Below are 27,732 nucleotides of genomic sequence, written 5' to 3'. Positions count from 1 at the left end.
AGTAAACATTCTGACCAATTTTCATGATGATCCATTAAAAAATATGGCCTCTAAAGAGGTCACAATGTTTCTCTATTTTTAGACCTACTGACCTAGTTTTGGACCGCATGTGACCCATTTTCAAACTTGACCTAGATATCATCAAGAAAAATATTTTGACCAACTTTTATATTTGACCTAATGACCTAGTTTTTGATTGCATGTAACCCAGTTTCAAACTTGAACAATATATTAATAAAGTAAACATTCTGACCAATTTTCATGAAGATCCATTGAAAAATATGGCCTCTAAAGAGGTCACAAGGTTTCTCTATTTTTAGACCTACTGACCAAGTTTTGGACCGCACGTGACCCAGTTTCAAACTTGACCTAGATATCATCAAGAGGAACATTCTGACCAACTTTCATAAAGATCCCATGAAAAATGTGACCTCTAGAGAGGTCACAAGCAAAAGTTTACGCACGCACGGACGCACGGACGACGGACGCCGCGCGATCACAAAAGCTCACCTTGTCACTTTGTGACAGGTGAGCTAAAACATCCGCAGATGTGTTCATACGGCGGTGCACATGAGCATTAAAATCTGTATCAAAAATTATACATGTGGTCCAAATTGGTACATTGTGTATCTTCAAAAATAAGAAAGTAGGTCAGTAGGTCACGATTAAGACTAGCCAAGATAAGTATTGAAATCTTTATCAAACAATGTACAAGTGATCTAAATTTCTTTCCTTTATCTTCAAAAACGAGAAAGTAAGTCAGGAGGTCAGTTTTAAGGATATAAAAGACATGTGTTATAATCTGTATCAAGCGTTATTTCACGTGGTCCAAATTTCTATAACAAAAATGATTAAGACTATTCGAGATGAGTTTGGAAATCTGTATATACAATTATATATGTGTTACAAGTTTCTATGCTATAACTTCAAAACAGAGAAAGTATATCCAAATACGTAATATAATTTCATATACATTACTTCATAAGGCCATGTGGTAATGCCTTTGTGTATGTGCAGGTGCGTGCGTTTGTGCTTGCTTGCGTGCGTGTGTGTGTGATTTATATCATTTTTGCTAGAGACTTCATTTTACAGATTTACATATATCATTATTAAATTAGTAAAGCATTAGCACCATGATTTGTAAAATAAAGGACAGATTACATAGTGACCACAAACAATAAATAGCAATAATAACATTCGTATATTCTATTGGCAGCAAAAAATTGAAGGCAGAAAATAGCTGCAGCTAATATTACAGACTTTCTGACTGAGTTTTTTCCCTTTGTAAGACTGCTTTAGATCACAAGAAAAAACATTTACATATTTAAAGATGATACTAAAGATGACACGCTAAGGTATTTATATAAAACATATTTAGTTATTATCATTCTTTTAAAATTTTAATTTCCCTATATGGTAATCTTTCTTATTATTGATACAAGTGATAACAGTTTGACTGGGCCTTTTCAGATTGAAGAAATTCCAAAACTATGTATTGAAGTGTACGCAAAGGCAAGGGGGTTTAGTGCGTGAGTTATCTATCTGTGTGACCCGGTGCTTTTGGAAGGGAGTATGCTTCAACCCACTTTTAACTTGATACAAATAACATAGAAGCGTTTTGACTTTCAATATTATGGTATATAAAATGTAAAAAGTAACATAAAAAAGACCATTTCTTTTTCAAATAATTACTAAGTTATCAAGGGTGTGAAGTCTCTCCATTGATTTTCAAAATTCTGTAAAATTTAGGTTTTAACTGCATTGTATTTCTTTACTTTAAATAAGTAGTTGATACTTTTCTTCAGTCTCTCTATGTTTGGCAAAGCATTTTTCATTTTACACGAGTAAATATGTTATGTACATGAAAAACGTATACTATATGTAATAGTTATAGTATGTGTGAGAGTGTGTTACCAGGATATATCGGAGCTAGGGGTACATCGAGGGTATTTTTCTCTGCACATATCGTCGAGGCCGGTAGGCCGAGACAGATATGTGAAGAGAAAAATAACGAGATGTACCCCTAGCTCTGATATATCCTGGTAACACACGAGCACTACATATTATAACTGTTTTATCGCATAGTTTATCATTAAAATTTATATATCATTTTCATTTAAATTTGTTTATTATTATTTTTACTATTTTGATTCCCTTTCTGCGCCTCGCTGACTGAAACACTAAAACTTCTGTTTTAGAAAATGTGTTCCCCAGATAAAAGTACCCAACAAATTTCTGCATTGGTTTTAAATCTTTGCATTTCATTGGCCAGACATATTGTAAAGCTTGTTGTTTTGTTTGTAAAAAAAATCAAAGAAAAAGAAACATTTGAGAAATCTCAGAATTTCATATATTTCATGTATTTCTGAATTTGGCAATAACTCTCAAGTTTTTGAAATATTCTAGTTTATTTATTCTTTTACTTTATAAATGTAGGTGTTTGTGACAATTCTTTCTCTGTGAACTGTAAATTGGAGCTAAAATCATCTTTTCTTTGAAAGGAAAAAATTATACTCCCTTGATAGGACCTCAATAGAGAAAAAGTGTTCCGATATATATCGGAACAGTTTTACTGTGCTGATATATATCGGAACACTTTTTTTCTTATGAAACTCCATAGAGATTTCCGTGTTGATATATATCGCAACAGTTTTGTAAGATATCAGCACAGTTTTGTAGTAATAATGTGTGTTACTATGTATAACATGCTGCAAAGATCAAAGGAAAATTGCCGCACTATGCGATAATAACCTTTAGCCTGCTGGCGGCAAGTTATTCTGCCTTTGTGACCAGTTCAGACCAATCTGTGCAGTCTGATCATGGTCTGCAGCAGATCATGGTCTGCACTGTTTGCTATTCAGTCAGTAAATTATCAGTGAACACCCCTTCGAATGATAAATGGCATTACCCAGATTGAATGATGGACCAGTCCATTTTAGAAATTTAGCAGGCTAAGGGTTAATGTCGATCTAGTATAATTCCGACAAAACTTATCCAGACGATACAACATGACACTATTGGAAATTTGGCGCATGCGTGAGGGTTAAGTATAAGTTTGACTTAATGCACGATGCACGTTACTATAGTCTATAAACATACGACCTGTGACAAACATATCGCAATAATTTAAATTTAAAAGAAAGTAAGTTCAAATCTGTATCGTGTAGGAGTTTGCCCTTGAGACGAACGGCATTTGCTCGTGAGTCGAACATGCGTTTGATCGCAGTTAATAGTATGCTTAAAACGTTTAAGTAACAATGCTGAAATCTTGTAAGAACAGCATTAAAGAAAAGGGACATACTTAAATGGTTAAAATATAGATTCTTAGTTTCTACTTATTTTCTGTCTAGATTACACTGAAATAATTTAAGGACAACGGCAGGATCGACGGATGACCCCGTGTACAAGGTAACTAATTATCAAAAACCACTGCGAGCAGCTGTCTAGTCATAGATTGAACACCGGTACTCCAGTCACTTCGAGTTAGATTTTTCGATTTGCCTAGTGTAATAAACAGCTGTCTTAATGCATTCTGTCTACCTTGATAAGTCTCTGGAAACACCTATTGCAGCGATGTTCACAATCAGCATTCACTTCGGCCTGGTTACAACATTATATAAAATTTTGACATTACAACTCGTACTCAACAATGCTTCTGTTTGATCACACAGAAAAAAAATCACAATTTTAATACGTTTCATTGTTGTATTCATACCAAAGTTTACCCTGAATCCCTAAAAAAAAGACATACCCTTCCTTAAAATGGAAAAAAGGAAAGAAGCTCACATTGCTGAATGAAATGCGGTTATTCGGTTAATATAAATACATTAAATTCTTTTAAATCAAATGCATGATTTTTTTTTTATTTTTAGCTGGCCGACAATAGTAAATTAATCTAAATATCCACTTGGTGGGTTAAAAAAAATCAGCACAACTTAACATTTTTTTTTTAAATTAAATCAAACCAACTACAATAATACATTGTCGGGAATTATTGTTGATGCACAACATTTTGTCTTTCGGAAAGAATCAATACATTAATACGCCAAGGGCACATATCAGTTTATGTCCTCTTTTGAACTTAAAACTTCTGGTTAAAGTTTTGCATGCAAGATACTCAACACTAATGCAGATACTGGATTTAAACTCTATAGATATTTTAACATTTAGGGTAACATTTTCCTGCTTCTGGGACAATATTTCGAATAGTCGAGCACTGACTGTCTTACAGACAGCTCTTGTTCTATAAATGTTTGCAAATTAGAAAAATAGTTTAAATAACGAAAGTAATCTTTTAGAAATAGAACAACTACAAAAGAAAGATTTTATTTACGTACGATGTTGATAATGAGTCGGACACTGTCCGTCTGTATATCAAATTTCAGAGTCTAAATCGATTTGATAGCTTTCAATTTATCGCCTACAGCGTGTGAAAAACAAAATAGGATAATGAAAGAATGATTTACTCATTTGTATTAATGTAATCGATGTCTGTCTATTTGTTGTTGTTATACTTCATGGCACAAAATACGCAAGGTTAAAGTAAAATGAAACTTGATTTTTTCCTGAATTGATTTTTAAAACTCCCGCGATTTATACTGCTTACGTTCTGCTTTGAGAGTGGTAGTGCGTCACGTTACAAAGAATGGCAACTCATAACTAATGAGATGTTTTTTTTCCGTCCATTGAAAAGCTTTTTGCGGTCCTATAGCGATATTTTCGTGAAAATGACCGTCAAAATCGTCCGACTGTCGATTGCGTCCGGCTTAAGATTAGTTTACCCTATCACATGTACGGAAATTGCCAAGTGTCATTACGGGCTCAGTATCTTAATATTTACATGTACTGCAGTGTGTATATCTATTTTATGTGTTTCTAGGTTGCAATTGGTGAATTCATAGTCACCTTCTAAGAAATTCAAATATTTTGAAAACAGGTGCAAATATCATATTTTCATTACTAGTGTACAAATGTAAAAAAGGGATTGTCCTATATGCATTTCAGATTTACTAGAGTTTGCTCATAATGATCATTACAGTGAATCTGCGTTCATCCGAACACAAGGATCTTTCTACTGTTAAACCTAAAACGAACTACCTGAAACAAACATTTAGTTATAAAGCTGCGCACATATATGGAATTAACTTCTTTTTTACATAAAGCTTCATAATATTTTCTCTTGCTACAATAGTTTTTTTGCAATTTATTAATTGTAATAACAAGGATTTTGTTGAATTAATGTTACTTGTTTCCATATGAGCTTGAATGTTGAATAATTCGGTGAACAGTAATAATGATAATTCATTAATTGTGTTATCTTATATATAATCCAAACCTGGAACATGTATAATATTTTAAAGGACAGACTTTCCTTTTTCGCACGTCTTAATTATCGTGAATATACTTGTAAGTGTATATAATGACTATTTAAGACTTAGAACTATAATCTGAGACGCGTTTGTCGAAGAAACATTTAAGTAATTCTGATATGTGTATTTTATTATAAATGTGCAATCATAAATTGACTGTATGATTGTGTAGATGTATGAATTTAAGAAATAATTTATAGCAAAAGAGTGTTTTAACACTATTTATGCTATATGGGCGGTTATACGTCGGGCGTCATAACTTTACGAGGGCGCAGCCCGAGTGAAATTATTTGTACGACGTATTACCGCCCGAGTGTATAGATAGTGTTAAGACACGGTTTGCTATAAACTGTTTCGATTCTGCACTCAGTTAAACAATTTCCGGATGATAACTTGAGAACGCTTGGGCCTATGATCATATATTTTGGTACACAGGTGTAACATCATAAAATACAGGTCAAGTTCGACTTTGGGGTCTTAGGTCAAAGGTCAAGGTCACAGTGACTCGGAACAGTTAAACGGTTTCCAGATGATAACTTGAGAACGCTTGGGTATAGGATCTTAAATTTTTGTACACTGGTGTAACATGATAAAATACAGGTCATGTTTGACTTTGAGTTTAGTAGGTCAAAGGTCAAGGTCACAATAACACGAAACAGTTAAACGGTTTCCGGGTGATAACTTGAGAACGTTTGGGCCTAGGATCATGAAAATTGATAGCGAGGTTGGTTATGACCAGCAGGTGACCCCTAATGATTTTGAGGTCAGCAGGTCATAGGTCAAGGTCAGTGACCAGGAAAACTTAAACGGTTTTCGGACAAAAACTTCACAACGCTTGGGACTAGGATCATGAAATTTAATAGGGAGGTTGGTCATGACCCGTAATTATTTTGGGTTCCAAAGGTCAAAGGTCATTTAAACGTTTTCCGGACAATAACATGAGAACGCTTGGGCCGAGGATCATGAAACTTCATATGAGGTTGATCATGACCAGCAGATGACCTCTATTGATTTTGAGGTCAGTAGGTCAAAAGTCAAGCAAGTTCAGCTTTGATATTGGCTTAGTTCTGTGACAAGGCCGACCGCTTAGCTCAGTAGGTAGAGCGTCGGTCTACGGATCGCGGGGTCGTGAGTTCAGCATTTTTTTCCCTTCTTTATAAAGTACCCCTAAAAGGACTTTCTCCCAATTGAAAAATGCAATCTTTTTTCCCAATTATCATCCAAAAATTCCCCAAATGACCAAACCAAACCAAGTTTGCATTTTGATGATTGCAGAAGGAAAACTTAGTTACGTTGACATTCACCATGATTTAACCATTTAAAAAGTTTGTTTGATGCTATTTACATGCAATTAAAGGAAGAAGCATTCTAAATGATGTTATTAATTAACTAAACTTAAATTCCCAATTTTTCCCAATTTATCCGGTACCAGACCTTTTTCCAAAAGGACAAAAAAAAATCACTGGAGTTCGATCCTCGGGCGGGGTGTGTGTTCTCCGTGACTGTTTAATAAACGACATTGTGTCTGAAATCATTAGTCCTCCACCTCTGATTTATGTGGGAAAGTCAGTTACTTGCGGAGAACAGGTTTATACTGGTACAGAACCCAGGAACACTGGTTAGGTTAACTGCCCGCCGTTACATGACTGAAATACTGTTGAATAAAGGCGTTTAAAACAGAACAAAGTGACAAGGCCATATTGTGGGGGTATAATTTTTATGCCCCAGGCATCTACTGATGCGGGAGGCATATAGTGATTGTCCTGTCCGTCCGTTCTTCTGTTCGTTCGTTCGTCCGTCCGTCCGTACGAGGTTAACCAAATGGGACTGTTTCGTCTAGCATCAATACCCCTTACTAGAATGACTTGATACTAATGCAGATGTAACCTGTGACCATTCCTCATCTTCAGACATCACCTGACCTCAGTTTGACCTTGACCTCTTTTTGGACTTAGGTTGCTTTATATGGGCCAACTCTTGGTTAACCAAATGGGACCGTTTCGTCTAGCACCAATACCGTTTACAAGAATGAATTGATACTAATACAGATGTAACCTGTGACCATTCCTCATCTTCAGACATCACCTGACCTCAGTTTGACCTTGACCTTGACCTCATTTTGGACTTAGGTTGCTTTATATGGGCCATGTCTTGGTTAACCAAATGTTTTGGACTTAGGTTGCTTTGTATCGACAAGGATGCCACCGGGGGCACCAAGCGTTTATTGAATGCAGCTCCTTGTTTCTGGATTAGAATTTTATTTTTGAATTTCTTCCCTTTGTTGTTCCTGTCCTTTTGGTTTCAACAGTCAAGTTCTTTAAATTTTGCTCCCATCCTCGGATGTAAACCTTCGGGCGTTTATTGCCCCGCTTGGTTCATATGTGATAAATTACGATTCCGGTACATTTTTAATTACCATTCTATTGTTCTTGGAAACGGTAAACATGTATTAAATATCCATAACCAGGGCCCAGAAATCAACAATATTACTAAAAGCACATACTGAAGATTTTTAAACGATTTTTTATCTCTCGTTAAACATGAAATTACCAAAAATGTTCATATAACTTTAACATTTGGTAAACAGGAGCACAGTTTCAAGAATAATAACTTTACGTTCGGGTTATTTTGAGTACAGGTCCACACATTTGGAGTACGGATGAGTACGAACGTAGTGTCAAGATTTCAAGCTGTTTATACATGTATATATTCGTCCAGAAATTAGATAAGTTTTAAAACATAGCGGCTGATGCTTACCAAAATCATAAATATGATTCCTAAAAACAAACAATCGCACAAGTTACACGCGATTCTTAAACATTCACGGCTGTCTACAAGACCTGAAACGACGCTGAGTTCTAAGGTGGAGTAAACAAAGGAAGAAGCGACGTTGTTAACTGATACAGAAAAACATTCTATGATTTAGATTGCATCTTTTATCTATGCTACAAGAAGAGGTTTTTATGAACAAGACGCAGAAACCAGATGGCAATCTGCGCAGAAATACATATACGTCCCTAGGAAAGCATTTTAAAAAAACGGGTATTAACAGCACGTAAATTGCCCTGATTGCACACTATACTTCTCCCGTTAATACATGGGCGGATCCAGTGAAAAAAGTAGTTTTTATGCAAGAATGTTTTGAAATACGTTTTGCCATGACATGCACCACACAATATCCATATCCTTAATGACGAAATCGGGACTAATGTTCGAGGAATCGTCAGACTGTTCGGCGTTATATGGCATACATGTATTTATTTTTTAAAGTCTAGATGCCCTTGACTGAAAATAATACTTCCAAAATTGTATTTTGTTGAATCAGTGCTATATATTTTATCAACAATAACCACATTCCGCTTGTTAATATTAAGATCTACACATTTTCTGAATGTAACACGTATTTTGGATGGAAAGTTGCACGTGCTTTCCATGATGCGGCATAGGTAGACTGCGTATACATGCATAATGGGCGTCCTTGGGCGCTTCGTTCTTCTTGTTTTTCTGTGTTCGGCCCAAGATAGAATCGTCTGAATGACATGTTCTCGATTCAAAATTTCACATCACCTTGAAACCGGGAGGACTGCGAACAATGCGAGAACAATATGGCGGTACAACTTCAATGTCAAAGAAACATGGTAGAGAAATAAACATACGATAAAATTATGACCAAATAAAATATCACTTGAAAGAAGAAATGACACTACTTTTGTAGAAACGTTGGTTTACCCCCGTCGATAATGTAAATAAGCGCCGTAAACAAGGCTGTAAAACTCCACATCCGGTTCCCGGTGTTTAGTTTAATAATATTTTATTGCTTATCACTATTTACATTTATAATAACAAATACATGTATCAGAAAAATGTACATGTACAGCCAAGAAAATAAGCAAATGGGTCGGGCCACAATTTCTTACAAAATTAGGTAAAGGCCCTTCCCAATAGAAATAACATAAAGTAACTAGGCGGGGAAAACAAAATAAATATGATAAGTTGTGTTATTAATTATTACTATTATTATTAAATCACACACAGTTCTAATTTTTATTGGCCAACACACTTGTCGTTGTAAGAGTAAACGACAGCTGGTGACAGTGACGTATATAATGCGGCGATATATATGTATATTTTTTTTGAAGTTCAGTGCGTCAAACGGGAACGGGTAGTAAAATATTTTTTTCTTATGAAAAAAAAAACACAAAAAGTAATGGCGTTATTAGGGTTGGATGAAAAGAAACATTGATTGAAACATTTTATCGCTTTTTATTGGCCAACACACTTGTCGTTGTAAGAGTAAACGACAGCTGGTGACAGTGACGTATATAATGCGGCGATATATATGTATATATTTTTTTTTTGAAGTTCAGTGCGTCAAACGGGAACGGGTAGTAAAATATTTTTTTCTCGTGAAAAAAAACACAAAAAGTAATGGCGTTATTAGGGTTGGATGAAAAGAAACATTGATTGAAACATTTTATCGCTAAAGTACATGGAATAAGACGGAGGTCCTTTTATTTGATTCTATAGTTGAAAAAGGCAATATGGAGAATATGCAGAATATGCTGGCAGTTTTGTTGCTATAGCAAAAATAACTACTCCTGCAGGGTTGTATGCGGCTCTAAAAGCCCGGCAATGGTTTGGTTCAATGATTATATTCGGTGCTTATGTGCATTTATAAAGGAATGGTGCAATTTAACAAATGGGTAGTCTAAATGATTCGCTGATTCTTGGTACATTTATACACTTATTTCATTCTTCAAAAATGAATTAAACATTATTTTATTTTGTCTTTTCAGGAAAATGTGGCCTTCGGTATTGTTCAAGGACAGTTTCTAGAGGATGACCACCATTAAGATGAATGCCAAGACAGCAGTAACATCGGTCAAATAAATAAAACGTTGAGGAATTCCATAGGTGCTGTTTAACATGTCATTCTAATGATGTAACAATTTTCATGGATCATGGGAAATGAATATTCTATTCAGAAGGACAGTGCAGGTTGATGTAATGCTAAAAAAACTGCTTGTTGGATTGTCATCGTTGGACTTCATTACTAACGTCAATCTTTCAAGTCACGCATTTGAGACTGAACACTTAATGTTTTCCTGTGAGAAATGTTTCGACACGGAATTACGTACACTAATAATATGGAGAAAAAAAGGATGAAAAACGTTTTTCACATGATCTATAATTTCAGTGTTGCATTAATTATTTCCGAATTGGAAACATTCAAGAAGTAACATTGCAGACTTGATGTTTATACGCGGTTCTTTTTATTCTCGTGCCACTTTACATATTCGAAGTTTATAAAGGTCCATTTGTTTTCAATATTATGTTTGTGATTGAATTGTGTATTAAACTTCAAATAAACAACATAGTTGCATGTTTTGATTTAAGTTTATTCACAGAAAAATATCAATTACGCAAGTGTTTTATAAAACTGAGTATTCCAGCTTTAGGATGCGATGGAAACAGCCAATTTTAAAGAAAAATACTCAAAAAGAGTTGCAGTATATCATATATATTTACTTGGAAAATTTCTTTCAATAAGAACCCGCTTCCTAGTCTGATAAATAGAATAATTTATGTAATACATAAGTTTGATAATACACTAGTGTAGTAAAGCATTGACATTGACGTTGACGTCATTTATTTCTTGGAGACGTTGGGTGAATTTACTTGGTCTATAATAGGTAAAGATAGAAGAAATTTTGATGTTTCATCTAGAAAAAATTAAAAGGATAAAAAGAATACTAGTATTACATTAGTGTCTTTCCACATTGCATTTATTAAACTCTTTGAATAGAATTGATAAAATGCTGGGCAGAGCCTCGCATTTTATTATTTTATTCAACTCGTTTAATAAATTCAATATGAAAAGACAACCGTGTAATATCCTCTATGTATTATTTTAATTTTGATTTGAGACTTAATTGAAAATTAAATATGCATACGCCACACTGCACAATTAAATTTAACGTGATGGTACATGCATTTTAGCGTGAGAGATAATCATGAAACTCCCTTTAAAGGCAGAACTGCTGATTGAGATTTAGACCAACTTGACTCATTTTAGCTGTCAAAGTGAGAAGTCAGTATTGGATGTTCTATATTTGCGCCAAAATTTGAAGGATTTTCTATGAGATCATAAAATTGGTGTAAAATTACAAACTTTTTCATACAATATATTGTAAGAATAAGGAGGGATCAATTGGTGGCGTTTGAAAGTTTCAAATATCATAAAGCTGAGATAAGTCACCATTCAACAAAGGGATACAGGCTTTTGTCGCGTAGATTGAGTTTTCTGTGAATGTCGACCTCGGAAATGAGTCATCCGTGGATGGCTCAGCTACATATCGTTGGATCTTGAAGTGGCATCCGTGGATGACTCAGTTGAATTACGATGAACTGAGGTGAGCCATCCATGGATGGATCAACTATGAAAGTGAGTCATCCATGGATGTCTCATCTACATAGTAGTCGTTTGAAATGAGTCATCCGTGGATGTCTCAGTATGTCTCTGAACGTGAGTCATGCAGGCATGGCTCATCTCTAAAAGTGAGTAATGCAGGCATGGCACATCTATGAACGTGAGTCATGCAGGCATGGCTCATCATGTACCTTGTTGATGGAAAACAAATGAGAACATACTGTGTGAGAAAGTCTCGCAGGAAAACGAAAACAAATACAGTGGTAGGTATATTTTTCCTTTTTATGACAAGCGTAGATAAAATATATACATGACGTCACAGAAAAAAGGCATATATGAAAGCGCCCGTTTTCTTATTTAAAAACCATATTCTGACTTCTGATAATTCCCTGTTATAGTGTTAAGTACATCTGGAAGTAATCAATTACCAAATAAAATGTCGGTATTTGCCCAGTTTTCACCTATTGTAGTTGATGAACACTTACTTTGAATCCAATTTCTAACATTTAGACAAAACGTAGCTATAAATGGACACTCACAAAAAAAAGATGTAAGATAGTTTATGTAGCTTCATGACAAAAGGAGCATTGGTTAACATAATTCATACCAATTTTGCAACAAAGATGATTTGTTCCTAAACTTCTGAGGTTGATTCTGTACTGTAACCACATTAGTTTTGATTCTGTTGTAATTTTAAAAGGTAAACTGTACATCTTTTGCCAATCAAAGTTAACAGGATTTATCTCATTCATCCATTTTTGCTGAGATATTGATTTGTGTTTCGTTACAAGAAGTCTATCGTACATAAACCTACATCCATTTTTTTGTTTCTGAATAATGTTAGAAAAAAGAGGTTGTAATATGATGGTTTTCTTCTTTGCTTTAAGTGAAACATGTAAGGTTCGTAAATAAGCTCGGATTGCAGCAACAATATTATTATAAAGCAAAAAGTTTTTTTTCCTTCTATTTTATATATTTCTTGAAACACATCAAAGGATAGTAGATTTCCAACTTTGCCCATAAAACATTTACTAAAGAAACACCTTTACAGATGAAATTTTCTAAAACAAAATGGTTTTCTGCCTATATGAAAATAATGATTACTAAGACGGATTCTGAAAGAAAATCTTCCCAACTTACTTGTGTATTTAGAAAAAGTAATTCGTGTATTCTAAATACACTTCTTTCCAAAATGGGTTTGTAACTTCTGATACTTTCTTTTGTAAAAAATGTGTGCCATATTTTTCAATAGAGTTGATCCATGGGTATATACTACTTACTGGATTATAATATGATGAGTTACTTTATCATAATACTTCGCACAAGGACAAAAGTTCTTGAAAAAAAGTGCTGAAATTAACATTTCATTCTGTAAATTACTTTGTGACAGCAACCGTTTCTAAAAATAAAATTGACACAACAGACTGCCTGGCTGAACTGGTTTGTTCCAAGAGAGACAATATTCTCAGGGAGTGAGTTCGAGTGGACAATAGTGCGAGGGAAAAATGAATACGTATAAAAGTCAGAGCTTGTTTGGATTTGTCTGTAGGCCATAGAGTGGGATAGACGACTTGCCCTTTTAACTCGAATTAAATAGTGTTTCTTGTTACTTCCATATGTGTCCTACATTTTTATGTATAACCCAAGATATATTTCTAAAAACAAAAACAGAGAAATCAAACCAAATGAATGTGTCTCTCAAGTGACAGAAGTTCAAACAACTGACAAATACAAAAACATCTAATTAAGCAACAAAAACTAGAGGTAGCTATATGTGATTCATACCTCCACTAAGTCTTGCTTGAATAGGTTATAATGGTAATAAACAATATTCACTGTATGTTTTGTACGCTACTCATTATACATTTTATGTTAAATGTCCAGTATGTTCAATATTCATTCAAGAAAGAGTAATGGATCTTTGGCCTTTTCAGTTTACTTTGTTTATATACCATTTGTTCAAATGACATTGAATTCTCTTCACTGGGTTTTAAGTTCTTGTCTTAAATCTTAAAATGGTAAATATATGAAAATACTGAATTACAATAAGAGTTTATTTTATAAATATCCATAACAGACTTATGGTCCTTCTGCTCTTAATATCCCATCAGTGTCACCTTCCAGCGTGCAAAGTCTCATTCCCTTTACTTGATTACTCTCCCGCTCTTCCCACCGCCACCATCTTTAAAAAGAGTGTTTTTTATAAAGAAATAAAAGTAAACAATTTATGAAAAATACAGTAGACCTAGTTATTCCTCAAAACAAGCGAGTGAAAGTTCTTTGAAAATGTTAAGTCTTTAAATGCGTTGACCTCCATGCAACTTTGGTCCCTTTATGCAGTCCTTTTCCGGAATAGATATCATTAAATTCATAATTGATTAAATTTCGTTTCATTTTCTTTCTGTTCAAAATATGGAGCTAGCCGTTAATCGTGTCAATGTCTTTATAAGCAAATGTACATATATTGATAACCATTGCCTTAATATGGTGGCTGATATGTGTCTTTTTGTTATTTCGTTCTGTCTTAGCGACACAACGACAAACGTCCTTATGGTGTCCCGCCAAACGTCGCCCAGTAAAACGTTGCACCGCTTTATGTCTCCCCGCCAAACGTCATCCCACAGAACGTCACCTTGCAGAATGTCGCCCCGCCAAACGTCGCCAAGCAGAACGTCGCCACGCCGAACATAGTCCTGCCAATAGTCATGTTCAAAAGATCAATGCCGCACTTGGCTGAGGGAGTGGGCAAAGGTCATGCTCACAAGAATCCATCTCTATGAGGCAAGCATATAGTATTTTCCCAATGAACGACAACAAAAAAAGAGACGTACGGACGGACAGGCGCACGCACTCGCGTACGAATATTGCTCTCTATATTTGTCATGCAGAAACTTTGTAATTTAAGAGAGTCTCTGATGGATTTAAGGTTTGGGCCTGGGTGAGGGGTGGATGGTAAGAGTGAGCAATTTTCTCTGGTAACACTATATTAGAGACTAACGATTAAATCTAACTAACTTTTATCTCCAATTTAAACTTTATACAAAATGTCAATCCGGAAGGTGAAAAGACTACGTTTGGCGGGGAGACATTGGGCGGGCAACGTTCGGTGGGGTGCCATAACGACGTTCGGCGGACCGACGTTTGTCGATGCGCCATAATAACGTTCGGAGGGGAGAAATTCGGCGAGGAGACGTTCGACGGGGCAACATAACGAAGTTTGCCGTTGTGCCGCTGTTCGAAATAACGAAACAGCATACATCAGCCAACATACCGTAATGAGACAACTGCGCTATTTCTTATCTCTAGGTCTAAATACGTGCGTCTTAAGGTCAGATTTAGTCATCTCATTCCATTTAGCCGTCATGTATTTTCCAGGTATGTTAAGTTCAGTTTATTTTGATAAGTCAGCTCAACTCTTGAAAACGCTTAAGGGTTATTTTGGATTATTTACAAGCACGTTCGTGATCTGTTCTTTTGACAGTCAGTTTTAGTACTCAAGCCTGAGCAAATCTGTGAACATATTCCTTACATATACATTGTATACATATGGTGCTCCATAGGTAAGTCATGTCTTAATAAATTACAGAACAAGTATAATTGTTTTAAGGTGACAATCGGTAATTTCCTTGTCATTACAGACAGAACTTCTGACGTAAATACGCCAACATTAAAGCGTCTCTTTAACATGAATGCAGGTATCGAGTGTACAATATAGTGACTAAGTTTAACATAGGTTTAATAGTGTACATTCAATACGTGCAAACACTCAATACGGGAGATTTAATGCCGAACGGCGTTTAGCTGAACGCGCACATTGCGTTCTATAAAATCCGGAGAGTGCCGAAATAACAAACAGAGATTAATTCTTTTTACATACCTAAAATTTGGTGTACTGATTTTTAACAAGTATTTCTAAATGGTAGGTACATGTGTCCTAATACTTAATATCATTAATTGATCCCCAATACCTAAATACATGACAATCTTGAAAAACGTTTCACTTATTTAAATATTTTCAAAAGTATTCATAGAATGGGCAAAACCAATTATCTTTAATGTAAATAATAGTTTTTAGAAGATCCACAGGAGGCATATAATGCAATTAAGCAAAATAATATATGCCTCGGGTTGACTGAGGCCAGTTCATGAGAGGTAACGTAAACTTGCAAATCCACATTACGCCGACTAAAGCGGAGCTCACTTGAGTGGACTTTATTATCTCAAATAAAAGCTCACTTAGATAATTGAGTGGAGGAACAGAATCAAATTAAGTTTAAATATGGATGTTTGGAAATAGTGAAAAAAATCGCTCCACGTGAATATATAAGGCTTGCTATCTAGAGCCTTTAAACTTTTTTCACTTCATAAACAATAAAAGCATAATACATGAATTTGTATTTACAGCACTGGTTCTGATCGTGCTGGCTGCTGGAAATGTATTGCCGCCTGGTACGTATCTTATATTTATAGTAACATAAAGAAATAACGTTAACGGGTAGACATTAGTTTACAGAAAGGTTTTTGAAATTGAAACTTGGCATAAAGGCTGCTGTAGCGTTGATGATATTTGTTCTCAGTGAGCTTTGTATAGTGTATACCGACGAATGAGACCCTGTCAAACAAAATAATATGACTCGGGGGTGGTGGCAGCGGTCCGTTTCATAAAACCTACTTAAGACAAAAGTTCGAAAATTGGAGTATGCTGTTTCACAAGCACCATTTAAACTACATTCATTTCAACCATTTGGCTATTTCAGAGGTTTGAGCCGAACAAAATTAAGATAGAGCTGTCATAAATGTTATTATATGGCATTTTTTTCTAAATTATACAAGTTACATCTTGTGAAATAAACAAATGTTTAAAGTCTATACGTGGGAGAGAACTTGTGAGTTTTTGCGAAGCAGGCCCCAATACTTATCAATAATTTATTTCACAGCTGTTATATAACCATTCGGTCTTAAAGAATCTTATAGGGGAGGGGTTGGGGGAGAGGGGGTGGGGTTTCATTCGTTTATAGTTTTGATTTATTTCTCCGATTCTTTAAAACAGCGATTTTTAGATGTACACCAACAAATGTTCAAAAGTGTACTTGTTATGTCACCATGCGCTTATAGTTTTGATTTATTTCTCCGATTCTTTAAAACAGCGATTTTTAGCTGTACACCAACAAATGTTTAAAAGTGTGCTTGTTATGTCACAGTGCGCCTATATTGGTTATCATTACTTTAATTTACAAACAATATTTAAGTACTCATTACTCTATGTAAAATTAAAGCACTGAGAAGTCCGGTGGGGCGAGTTTTAATAGATTTCTGTATTATGGCAAGTATTGTGTACAAACATTATCAGCTAGAATAAAGCAGAAATTACCTCAATTTAAATTGTGTCTATTTCAAAGGTCATGTCACCTGTACAAATTGGAACTTTATAAAAAGACAACAGGTTGCATGCAAATCAAAACTTCACTGTGAAATATGAACACTCGCCACCTTTGCTGTATAAATATCTCGTTTATAAATTGCACTATTAATGATATACTTCTGATCTATTTGTAACACTCTGTAGCAAAGCCGATGAAACAAATACAAATGTGTCTTAAATCTAAGACGAACTCTACGTGACCTCACATGAAGTTATCTAAACGGTCATCTAGATCTTATATAAATTAAATTGTCAGTTTGAATGGGGACATGTTAAACTGCTTGATCACTGCTTGATCATTAATACTTCATCCGCAATGTTCATAAATGGGACTATTTTCTGTAGCGCATACTCATGTTTTTTTTTTTTATGTCATCAGGAATAAAATAAAATGTCTGTCAGAAGTACACTTACTACTTTGATGGTGGGTAAACCCACCCCTTATAACAAACCTATGGGAGATGCACATCAACATGTGAATGTTTTAAGTCACATCTTCCTAAACAATGTTAATGCTAAACCGGAGTGCTAGCCTGTCACTATATGTGGATGTTAACCCAGATTGACTGGTTATCAAACTCGACCTTAATTTTACCGCGATATTTATTCTGCATATCTATGACTGAGATCAGAGAAAAATGATAGATAGTAATTGAGCGGACTGTCAAATTCAAAACTATGGTTCGCCTATTTCTATAAGGGGTCATGTTATGAGCTGATTTAATACATGGCCCCTTGATTAAATTGCCGGTCCATAGTTTATGCTATTCACTGGGCTATAATTCGACTCTAAAGTTTGCTACACTAAAATACAAACTTTAACACGATAATATGAAAGCATTTATTGCGTTGTCATATATCATAATAAACATATCAAATAGGGCAGTTCCTTTGACATTGGATAATATATTTGACTATTGGCCGGCAAGTCATTCAATAAGTTTATTCTGGTTTCGAGTCAGTAATACTTATTCATTCATAACACATTTCTGTTTGCTTTCAGCAAGTGCCTTTTTTCTCGATTCATTTTACACGCACGGACCTTCTCACCACTATACAACAGCACGGGGTAATGTTACTTTTTACAATCAACATTAATTATTTTAAAATTTTTGAAGGGCATTCTACGCATTCATTTACTACCTTAGTAAAAATGTTTTGGATAATCGCTCCTCGCCGGAACAAGGGCAAATCTCAGCCATGAGAATCCGTATGTCATTTACAAAGATGTTGATCAATAAGAGGTTTGAGTCTTTTGATTCATTTTGCTGAAATGAAGGAATGCATGCTTTTAGTTTATATTTTGAACGCCATTTTGACGAATATCCCTACATTTTGTGCATAAATTAATCCTAGCTTCCCATACTACTGATAGTACGGTGTTTCGGTAGGGCCATCGTGCTGTCGCACTGTCGACATCGGGGTGAGGCCGCTATCACGATAACACGATGCAGAAGCACGATAAGAAAATGCGATGGCATGACAACAAGATGCGATAGCAGGACATCAATACCGCGTTTTTGCATCATGTTGTCGTGCTGTGACGTTGTGTGGTCGTGCTTTTCGCATCGTGTTGTCCTGTTGGCGCATCATGTCATCGTGGAGACTCGGTGGATAGTATGACATCTATATTGCGCAGTACCATCGATGGTGTTGCGTTTAATAATATGGCGGTACAACATTAATATCGTGATATCGCGTTCAGGTTAGATATTCAAAATGGAGGACGAGCAAAAAATAGTTCATATTGATTTCTCATTGTTATACGTTATTTGTAATGTTATTGATCTCTGATATTTTATTACTTGACTTGAAAGAACAAAAGAAAATTCACGATCTTCGCAACTTACTTTATATTTATAAATTTTGAACTTGCTCTGATTTGTTCTAATTATTCTGTTTTTCAATAATATTCTTTGTTTTTGTTTGATTTAGAATACAGTCACTGCACACGATATTCGGAATACAACTGTAAGTGTTCAAAATTGCTTTTTATCTTAGTTAAAAATACATAAAGATAATTTGAGATCAGTTTCAGTAGGCTATTTAATATAAAAACGTTTTCTATAGTTAAGCAGAATAGGATATTTGTTTGTTTCAGTGTTTACAAGATAGATTTTTAACCGAGTGATTCAAATATATTTTCAAGACGCTTTGAAATTTTGATCTGGACAAACACGTGAAATAAATAAAAATCTGCTTATTTCATGTCTTTAAATGTTCTTAACAAAGTTATATACTACTATCCCTATCTTACGGCGTTGTTGGACTATGTTTTTCACAAATCACATTCTTCACATCCCTGTGATAAAAGCCCGCCCGCTTAGCTCAATAGGGAAAGCGCAGATCTACCGGATCTCGGGGTCGTGAGTTCGAGCCCTGGGTGGGGCGTATGCTCTCCGTGACGATTTGATAAAAGACATTGTGATTGAAATCATTCGTCCTCCACCTCTTATTCATGTGGGGAGGTTGGCAGTTACTTGCGGAGAAAGGGTTTGTATTGGTACGGAATCCAGGAACAGTGGTGAGGTTAACTGCCCGCCGTTACATAACTGAAATACTGTGGAAAAAAATGGCGTTAAACCAAAAACAAACAAACAAACAAAACATCGCTGTGAAGAACACGATCCTGTTCATTACGTTTTTGGACATATAAGATGTTAGTGTTCAAAATAGGATGTGACGAGTACAATCCTATTCATTATATTTTGGACATATCAAAAATGTGAGTGGTCAAAATAGGGACTTGCGCAAATCACATTTCTCACAAGATCTTTGTCCGAGTTTTCCATTGGTTAGTTTAGTTTATACTAATTTGTTTTAACTCGATTACGATGAACGCTTTACGCTTATTGAAATCACTCTCGAGTCCGCTTTCTTGAAAAACCAATACTGGTGTCATATGAGAAGTCATGGTCGTGACCCCAGTGGGGCTTGAACCCACGTCCCCTGGATTGAGCGGCCGACACCTTAGACAATAGACCATCGCTCCCCTTCCATCGGCTAGAGAGTCAGTAGAAAGATTCTGCATGCCGTATTTTTTTATCATATCCTATTCGGTGCCGTTTTACTATCAAAGACCTTTGAATTTAAAACTACATGTATTTCACACATACAGATGTACATATACGTTTAAATATTTTTTTTTTCAGCACTGGCAAACTTGATGAGATATGATGAATGCATGAACATAGATTCAGGTAGTTAAACATTGTATTAAGTTATGGAGTCAAATAGATAAATACTACCTTTCAAGGTGTGTTTAGCAGAAAAGTTATTTATATATGCGAGTTCCTCGACTTACCGTAAACGTGTAACGGCCCCATAACGCATAACTAAAACAAGTTTGCAGATTCTTCTGGATTCGTTGTTATCTTGCTCTTAAGAACTCGGGAGCCAACAAGTTCCTCGAAATTCTACAGATGTTATGCACGGCTACTAAACCATAGTACTAGTGCCACCACCAAAACTTGGTGAAAAGCAAAGGAGCCGTCGTCATTTCCGTGGTGCAGCTATCACCGGTTTTTAGATAATAAATATTTGTATTCTGTTGATGTAACTTGTTTAAAAATCATAGAATGTAGTGCCGTGTAAGTAAACTTTTACTGCAGATTGACTATAAGTTCGTTAAAAATATTTTGTAAATTGTGGTGCCAAGAGCTTTTCTCCTGATTCGAACATTTGTACATTTTGATATCTGTCTATTTTCAAACTATATTTCGATGCTCAAACACATTATAAGGACATTATCTGCATGTGAATGGTCCATATGTGTATGATACTCAAACAAACAAACATTACAATTGATGAAATTTTCTTTAAAAGCAATATGCGAGTATTTTTGTTTAAAGTGGTGGCGCTACCCGCATCAGTGATGGCGCTATTCGGTAACGGTGGCGCTGTGATGTATGGTTTGCGTTTTCTGTTTTCTTACGACTGGTCTCATATAACTGATAAAAAAAGAAAAAGAACTAACAATTTTTAGCTTATTCTATTCAAAATGATAATGATCACCAAATAACATTTTCTACAGCCGTTTTTGTCGAGAAATGTATCATTTTATGTTTTAACCGTTGAACACCACCTGCATTGAATTACTTTATTACATCTAAAAACAGAATATGCAACATTATCATGTTGAATGTTCCAGGCCGCGACTTAAATAAGAAATGACAGAAACTATTTTTTCTTCCTTTTCTTTTTTTTTTTCGAATATTTGTAGAGGATCTTTTAATACTTCTGCAATGGTTTCTACCTCACAGTTTTTGTTAAAAACAAAGAAATAAAGTGACATTTCTGTCTAATTGATGACAGAATCTTTATATGCTTTAAATGAATATCAAAAAGTAGCACATTCCTCCTTTTAAACAATTATCCATAATCATTAGAATCGTCTCATATCTTAAAATGTTTCTTTATTTAGATAGTGAATAATTTGTCAAAAGTGTCATTTGTTTGGAAGGTGAGTTCAGTTTTATGACATGTCTTTTCATCGGTGGACAAATTAAGACCTTTTGCATGACGATGTTTTATGTAGTCCGTTTTCTTGTTGTAGAACTTGCCTTTTATGGTATACTGTTTATTTGGAATAATTCTTTACGAAACAAATTGTTTGGCAAGATATAATTCTTCTTTGAAGCTGCTAGGAGAGATTTGCATTTACATTTTCACTTGAAACACCCCATCTGCAATGGATAAATAGTGTATCAAGAACTTATCACAGTCTGATACTTGAGTTAATAAAAGTTTTATAGTGTGATTTAAAATTAATCGTTGACTTATTGTTCACACATAATTATGTTTCTCTTAATTCTATAATATCTAGACATCAGAATGAAAAAGGTAATTAACAATCCGTGGAAGTCTATCACATTTTTCATGAGTAGAACTACTTATTCCGTCCCCCAGCGCCGCCATTACTGGATAACACCATCACTGATTGGATAGTGCCACCACTTTTAAAAATACTGGCATATTTCTTCTAAAGGAGATTTCAGTACTTCTAATGTTTGCCTGTATAATTGTCATGACCATTTGCAAGCGCGTGTTTCTATGCATTGAAATCTAGTTGAAACAGACACAGATTTCTTGCACACCGGACTGACGTTTCCGGTAACTTTACCCATGCCGGCAAAACCCATCTGGCACCCCCAATGCCAGATGACTCTCGTGCTGTTAATGACAACTAGTGGTTCATGCACTGATAATATATTGTTTATGTAAAATACGAAAAATGTAGGTACCTTGGTAGTTTTTCTCCGTTCCTTATAGTATATTTCTCAATTCAAAATACGTTAGTTTACCTTAAGAACATATCGTTACACTAGGTACCTTGGTAGTTTTTCTCCGTTCCTTATAGTATATTTCTCAATTCAAAATACGTTAGTTTACCGTAAGAACATATTGTTACACTACAAATAATAAAATAAAGTGGAACTTTGTTACTGTGCGTAACGCAAAACATCATGATGTCACTTCTGCTTACGGACGTTAATTTCCCGTGCTTTGTGTTCATTCTCTACTATAAGAAAGAGTGCTACGTAAGTATTTCTATCTGTTACTTTTAAAATACGGTATTCAAGAAAAATAATCTGCCACAATAAAATGCTAACATGTATACGATATGTAAGAAAAAATATCAGTCATGTGTTTACGAATCGGATAGAAATATCCGTCCCTCGGCCACCTGCGCATGGGCAGTAATTTTAGCGAAGTTATAGTCAACCTGAAGCATTAGTGTTCTTACATAGCACTATATTCTCCCATTTTTTAAATAAGTTCTATAAATGAAAACATGCAATTATAGAATATACTAAATTCTCACTTGTTTACATTTTGAAACCGGTGATAGCTGCACCACGGAAAGCTCCTTTCCTTATCACCACTTTTTGGTGGTGGAGCTAGGGTTCAGAAGCCGTGTTATCACGTGAAAAACATCGATTATCCTTACAGTATCACAATATAAATAGAAAATGTGGAATTTTCGATGGAAAATCATACTTAAGACAATTCAAATGGAAATCGAAATAATAGCATGTATCTCGTTATTGATATCTTTGTAACAGGAAGTTCTGCCATTTTGATAAGAATAAACTCACGTACTTTTCCATTTGTTGTTCGTAACGAAAAGGTGACTATGTTAAATAGATAATTAATAAAATACTTTGTAACACATAAAACGTTAAGCTGGAAAGAATAGTATGAGCATAATAGTATTGAAAAACGACATTCAGCCCGAGCTGGCTAAGAACGATTTCTGTCCGATTTAAATATCAGCATTCAGCAATCATGTTCCTACATATAGATTTTCTGACAAAATATATCTAATAAATGACAAAACAAAAACCAAAATTAAGAAATTTAGGATGGATGGGCAGACGACTCATTTGCTGAAGAAATGTACCAAATATAAAGCAATGAAGTATCCTTTTTAGTTTTCGAGCTGCTTGTCAACATAACAAGAAAAGAACACACGGGACTGTGTAGGCTCCATGTTATTAAACTCCTTGCAGGTAAATGTGTTTTTATCATGTTAAGTGACACCGACTCACGTCATATAGTGCCTTTCTAACTTTGAACGGTTGAGGAAGACCCCCAAGTACTCCTCTGGTCAGCCTTTAGTAGAAACCTCGGCCCTCCGCACGTGAGCTGAACTGGGCAGCTTCCTCATATAACGACCCCGCAAAGGGATTGTCAACTAAGGAGTGCGAGGATCTTGAGATTTGCTGTCAGCGGTCTCTTAACCACAAGGCCACTGAGGCCTCTCATAAAAGTTTATTGCTGTTAAAAGAAAAACAAATGAAGCGAATTTTTAACAACGTTCATTTAAAGTTATAAAGAAAAAAAAACTTTCTAAGGAACCTATGCTACTTTTTCGTCTTACATTCACCAGTATGTCAAATTCAGACATGTCGTTGACTTGTTATGTCTGCATATCGCTATTTGCTAATCTCACTAAGCAGAAAATAACATATTCGGAGTACGTAGGTAAAACTACCTGTTTTTTATAAAAGGAGCTTTGGCGATGCTATCAAAAGGATTCGAGTTTTATATCGAATCGTGTGATTAATTTTTAACCTTATATATTTTACTTCCAGCAATAATTCTTAAATCAAGTTGCAAGCAATGTATCATAACTCTATAAAAATGATTTTAGTAAAACCATATTGGTTATATTTCATTAATTTAAAAGTATTTAGTTTTTCTTGTTTCTTCCAGGTCATTTTGGTGCCCACGCCAAGACACCAGCATCTTGCACATGTCATGGAAGAAACCAATTGCACGTGTATAAAACGGGCGCTGATGATGGTTAGACAAATGTGCCTTTTTTTCGTCTATTTTTTAAATAACACGATTAAATATTCCCTTTATTACATATATAATTAACATGTCTTTTATCTTAATATAAAAATAGAATATTTTCCATTTCGTCTTTGGTACGTGATGTACATCAGCTCACGTATATCTCCCTTGCAAAACTTATAACCTGTAAATCGATGGTCCAGAATATAAGGTCGTAACTGTTATTTACAACCATGACTCATATATTTTTGGAAACTGCATTGAAAGGGTCATAACCTGACCATAATTTTGTATATAAAACACTATAGTAAATAGGTTGTAAGTAGCAGATACGGCCTTTCGTTATAGACGATTGTGAAAGGGCGAATTTACAACTTTTTAAATAACCTCAACTTGATAAATAATTGAGAATCGGTACTGCCAGTACTAAGAGGCTGCAATAGTTATACGAACAGTTTCGGTGAGAATATGCGACATAAAATATACAGGACTGTTTTCCAACTACAACCTTTTATTTCTAGGACGTCGATATGTTTTCTTTTTTTAAAAACGTATTATCAATCTCCTGGTTATATTTAAGTCATTTGCCTAATTTTTCATGATGAAGACCACATTATTTTCATTCTCTTTCGCCTATTTCCGTTATTAGATACAATATATTCCATATATGGCGAGGTCGGATCGCAATATAACCCGTTGACCGATAAAAGTAGCCGCAAATTCAACATCGATAAATATTTGACGCGATGATTGTTTAAGGAATAATATATATCATTTAGTGTTTTGTCGTTGAATAAAATCATCATTTAGAGTGAAAATTCAATACGCATCTGGACGACAAACAATGAAATTATGCAAGAGCAAATCACTAAATGAATATAATATTTGTTTTGATTCTAACACTTTAATAAGGGTTGTTACCTACATCTTTGGAGATATTTATCAAATATTTGCCAGTTTTGTGTAGTTTTCATTCCCAACGTGCCACTGAGAGGTTTGATACTAGGACGCTTATTTAAATGTGATACTTCTTTCCATAAATAAAGTCGTTAAAAATTGGTTATCGGGTAGGTTATCGGATTCTCACGGAATGTATCGCAGCGCCGTAGAAACCATCTGAAAACAGCATTCGTCCTTTTCAATTCACAGGTGCCAAAAATAACTGTAGAGTTTTGCTCAAATGGAAATATCGTTTAATACGATAGACAACTTAACTCAACATTTAAGGAAAATAAAACCCACGCGATCATTGCCTACTGCAATTCAATTATTTCTTAACCTACATATTTTTCTTTTTATGACAGGGGTACCTGATCTGAAGGAACATTGTCTCTCTCACGACTCGCATTACAAAAGTAAGTCATTATACATGTCTTTGTTCTTTGGTGGTTTGTGTATATGATTTTATTATTTGTTGATATTATTAATGAATGATATAAATTGTACTGGTGTCATATGAGAAGTCATGGTCGTGACCCCAGTGGGGCTCGAACCCACGACTCCTGGATTGAGCGGCCAACACCTTATCCACTAGACCATCGCTCCCCTCTGTAATACTAGTAATAATACTGATCAGGCATCCGTTTTTAGATCATTAATAAAGTAAAGAACAAATATTATTTAACTACATTTGTAAAGAAACAAAATGTAAAAGAATATTTTCAACATTTTCAAAATTTGTTACTGCTTATGCAATTTACTCTGACTTAAAATGACCTTAATGAAAAGGATCCCTAAATATATTCGTAAAAAATCCTTCAAGCAAGTACTGGATATTTTTCAAAGCTTATGTTTACGTCTACAGCTTCGCGTTGCCAAGAAACTTGAAGAAAGGGCCAGAACTCAGCAGGGATAATCTCACCTGCCGTCCCAAATACCATGCGACCATAAAAAACGCATGACCGTCGAAAATAAATATCTTTCTTGATTTATTCTTATTTCATTTTTTTCACCCACACTAGCCTAAAATCTCTGAAAATACACGAAACAATGTGAACTTCAAATGAAAAAGAAATTATTGATCAAATCTTGATCATGAAAAATGTTCTATCCTTGAGGTCTAAATGGGAAAATGTGCATTTAGCCTGTTTGACATATAGATTACGTTACGTAAATGCGACTTTTTTTTATAGAAACCTTATTTATTTCCTATGGAAACAAGACTGTGGGCTGCTCTGGCTTACGGAAGGTCGGTGTTTCTACCCAGGTGCCCGCCTGTCATGGAATAATGCACGGAGGGGCAAATGAGTAGAATATAAAGACGTTAAATTGTCTAGTCAATTTCACTTTTACGATGGTTTGTATACTGGTAAACACGAATATAACGATGATATTCTAGTATTGCAATAAGTTCGTAAACAGCAACAGTTTTTTATAAACAGTTTTGCCATCGTTCAAAGGGAAATTTACTATTAATTTCCCACAAAAGTGATTAAATATCAGCAAAGGAGTAAAATAAATTACAAACATCAAATTAGAAACTAAAAAATCGAATACATTTAGGATATGTTACTAGGAACGATCTACATGTATTTTCAGATCTGTATAACCAGTTTTTCAAAAATGGCGATTCTCATGGCCATCACCATGGTGATACACATGTTCCAGCCTGTAGGACACACCATACAGGTATGTATTTAGTTTCAGTTGTTTATTTTCAACTATTTAATTTTCGTTTTTATACCCCCACAAACGAAGTTTAGGGGGCGGGGGCTGGTATGTAGGAGTGGGCTTGTCGGTCGGTCTGTTTCCATGGTTTCTGGACAATAACTCATGATAGATTTAAATAAATTTTGGTACACAGGTGTAACATCATAAAATACAGGTCAAGTTCGACTTTGCCTACAAACCACTCTTTTGACGTAGTTATGGCCCATTTCCAACGTAAAATTTGCCAAACTCATGGTTTCCGGACTCAGGAAAGGGTTGAGAAAAGAAACCAAAACTGTAAAATAACTGAAATCATTGTCTAATTATAACACTAGGCTCTTTCACAAACACCCGTTTCAGTTGTTTCTTCACCTTCAACTTAAACAACTTTAATTTGACCTTCTTATGGCCATTTCTTTCTATTAGTTGTCATACTTCTGCGACGAGGCCGTATTATGGGGGTATTATTCGACACTCCTGTGAAGTTCCAGTTGTAATTGTACATATAACATACTTGTTTACTGATAAGGGTCTGCTGTTAGGAATTTTTGACTGGACGG

At 35.0% G+C, this 27,732-nt stretch overlaps 1 protein-coding gene across 1 annotated transcript in view; it reads left to right on the top strand.

Annotated features, from left to right (window-relative positions):
* The first annotated feature begins 15,111 nt into the window (after window positions 1-15,111).
* The window catches only part of LOC123540618 (uncharacterized), a 48,090-nt gene continuing 35,469 nt past the window's right edge, over window positions 15,112-27,732 (top strand). The window contains exons 1-9 of the mRNA XM_053526773.1: window positions 15,112-15,174; window positions 16,204-16,248; window positions 18,225-18,290; window positions 19,157-19,192; window positions 20,374-20,421; window positions 23,656-23,733; window positions 24,440-24,529; window positions 25,828-25,878; window positions 27,062-27,151. Of these exons, the coding sequence (XP_053382748.1) occupies window positions 15,162-15,174; window positions 16,204-16,248; window positions 18,225-18,290; window positions 19,157-19,192; window positions 20,374-20,421; window positions 23,656-23,733; window positions 24,440-24,529; window positions 25,828-25,878; window positions 27,062-27,151 (517 nt within the window). The 5' untranslated portion in view covers window positions 15,112-15,161. The remainder of the gene's footprint in view (window positions 15,175-16,203; window positions 16,249-18,224; window positions 18,291-19,156; window positions 19,193-20,373; window positions 20,422-23,655; window positions 23,734-24,439; window positions 24,530-25,827; window positions 25,879-27,061; window positions 27,152-27,732) is intronic.

The sequence above is a fragment of the Mercenaria mercenaria genome, chromosome 16, assembly GCF_021730395.1.
Source record: "Mercenaria mercenaria strain notata chromosome 16, MADL_Memer_1, whole genome shotgun sequence".
NCBI lineage: Eukaryota > Metazoa > Mollusca > Bivalvia > Venerida > Veneridae > Mercenaria > Mercenaria mercenaria.
Note: the sequence above shows the minus strand (reverse complement) of the source record. Positions and strands in the feature narration are given on the sequence as shown.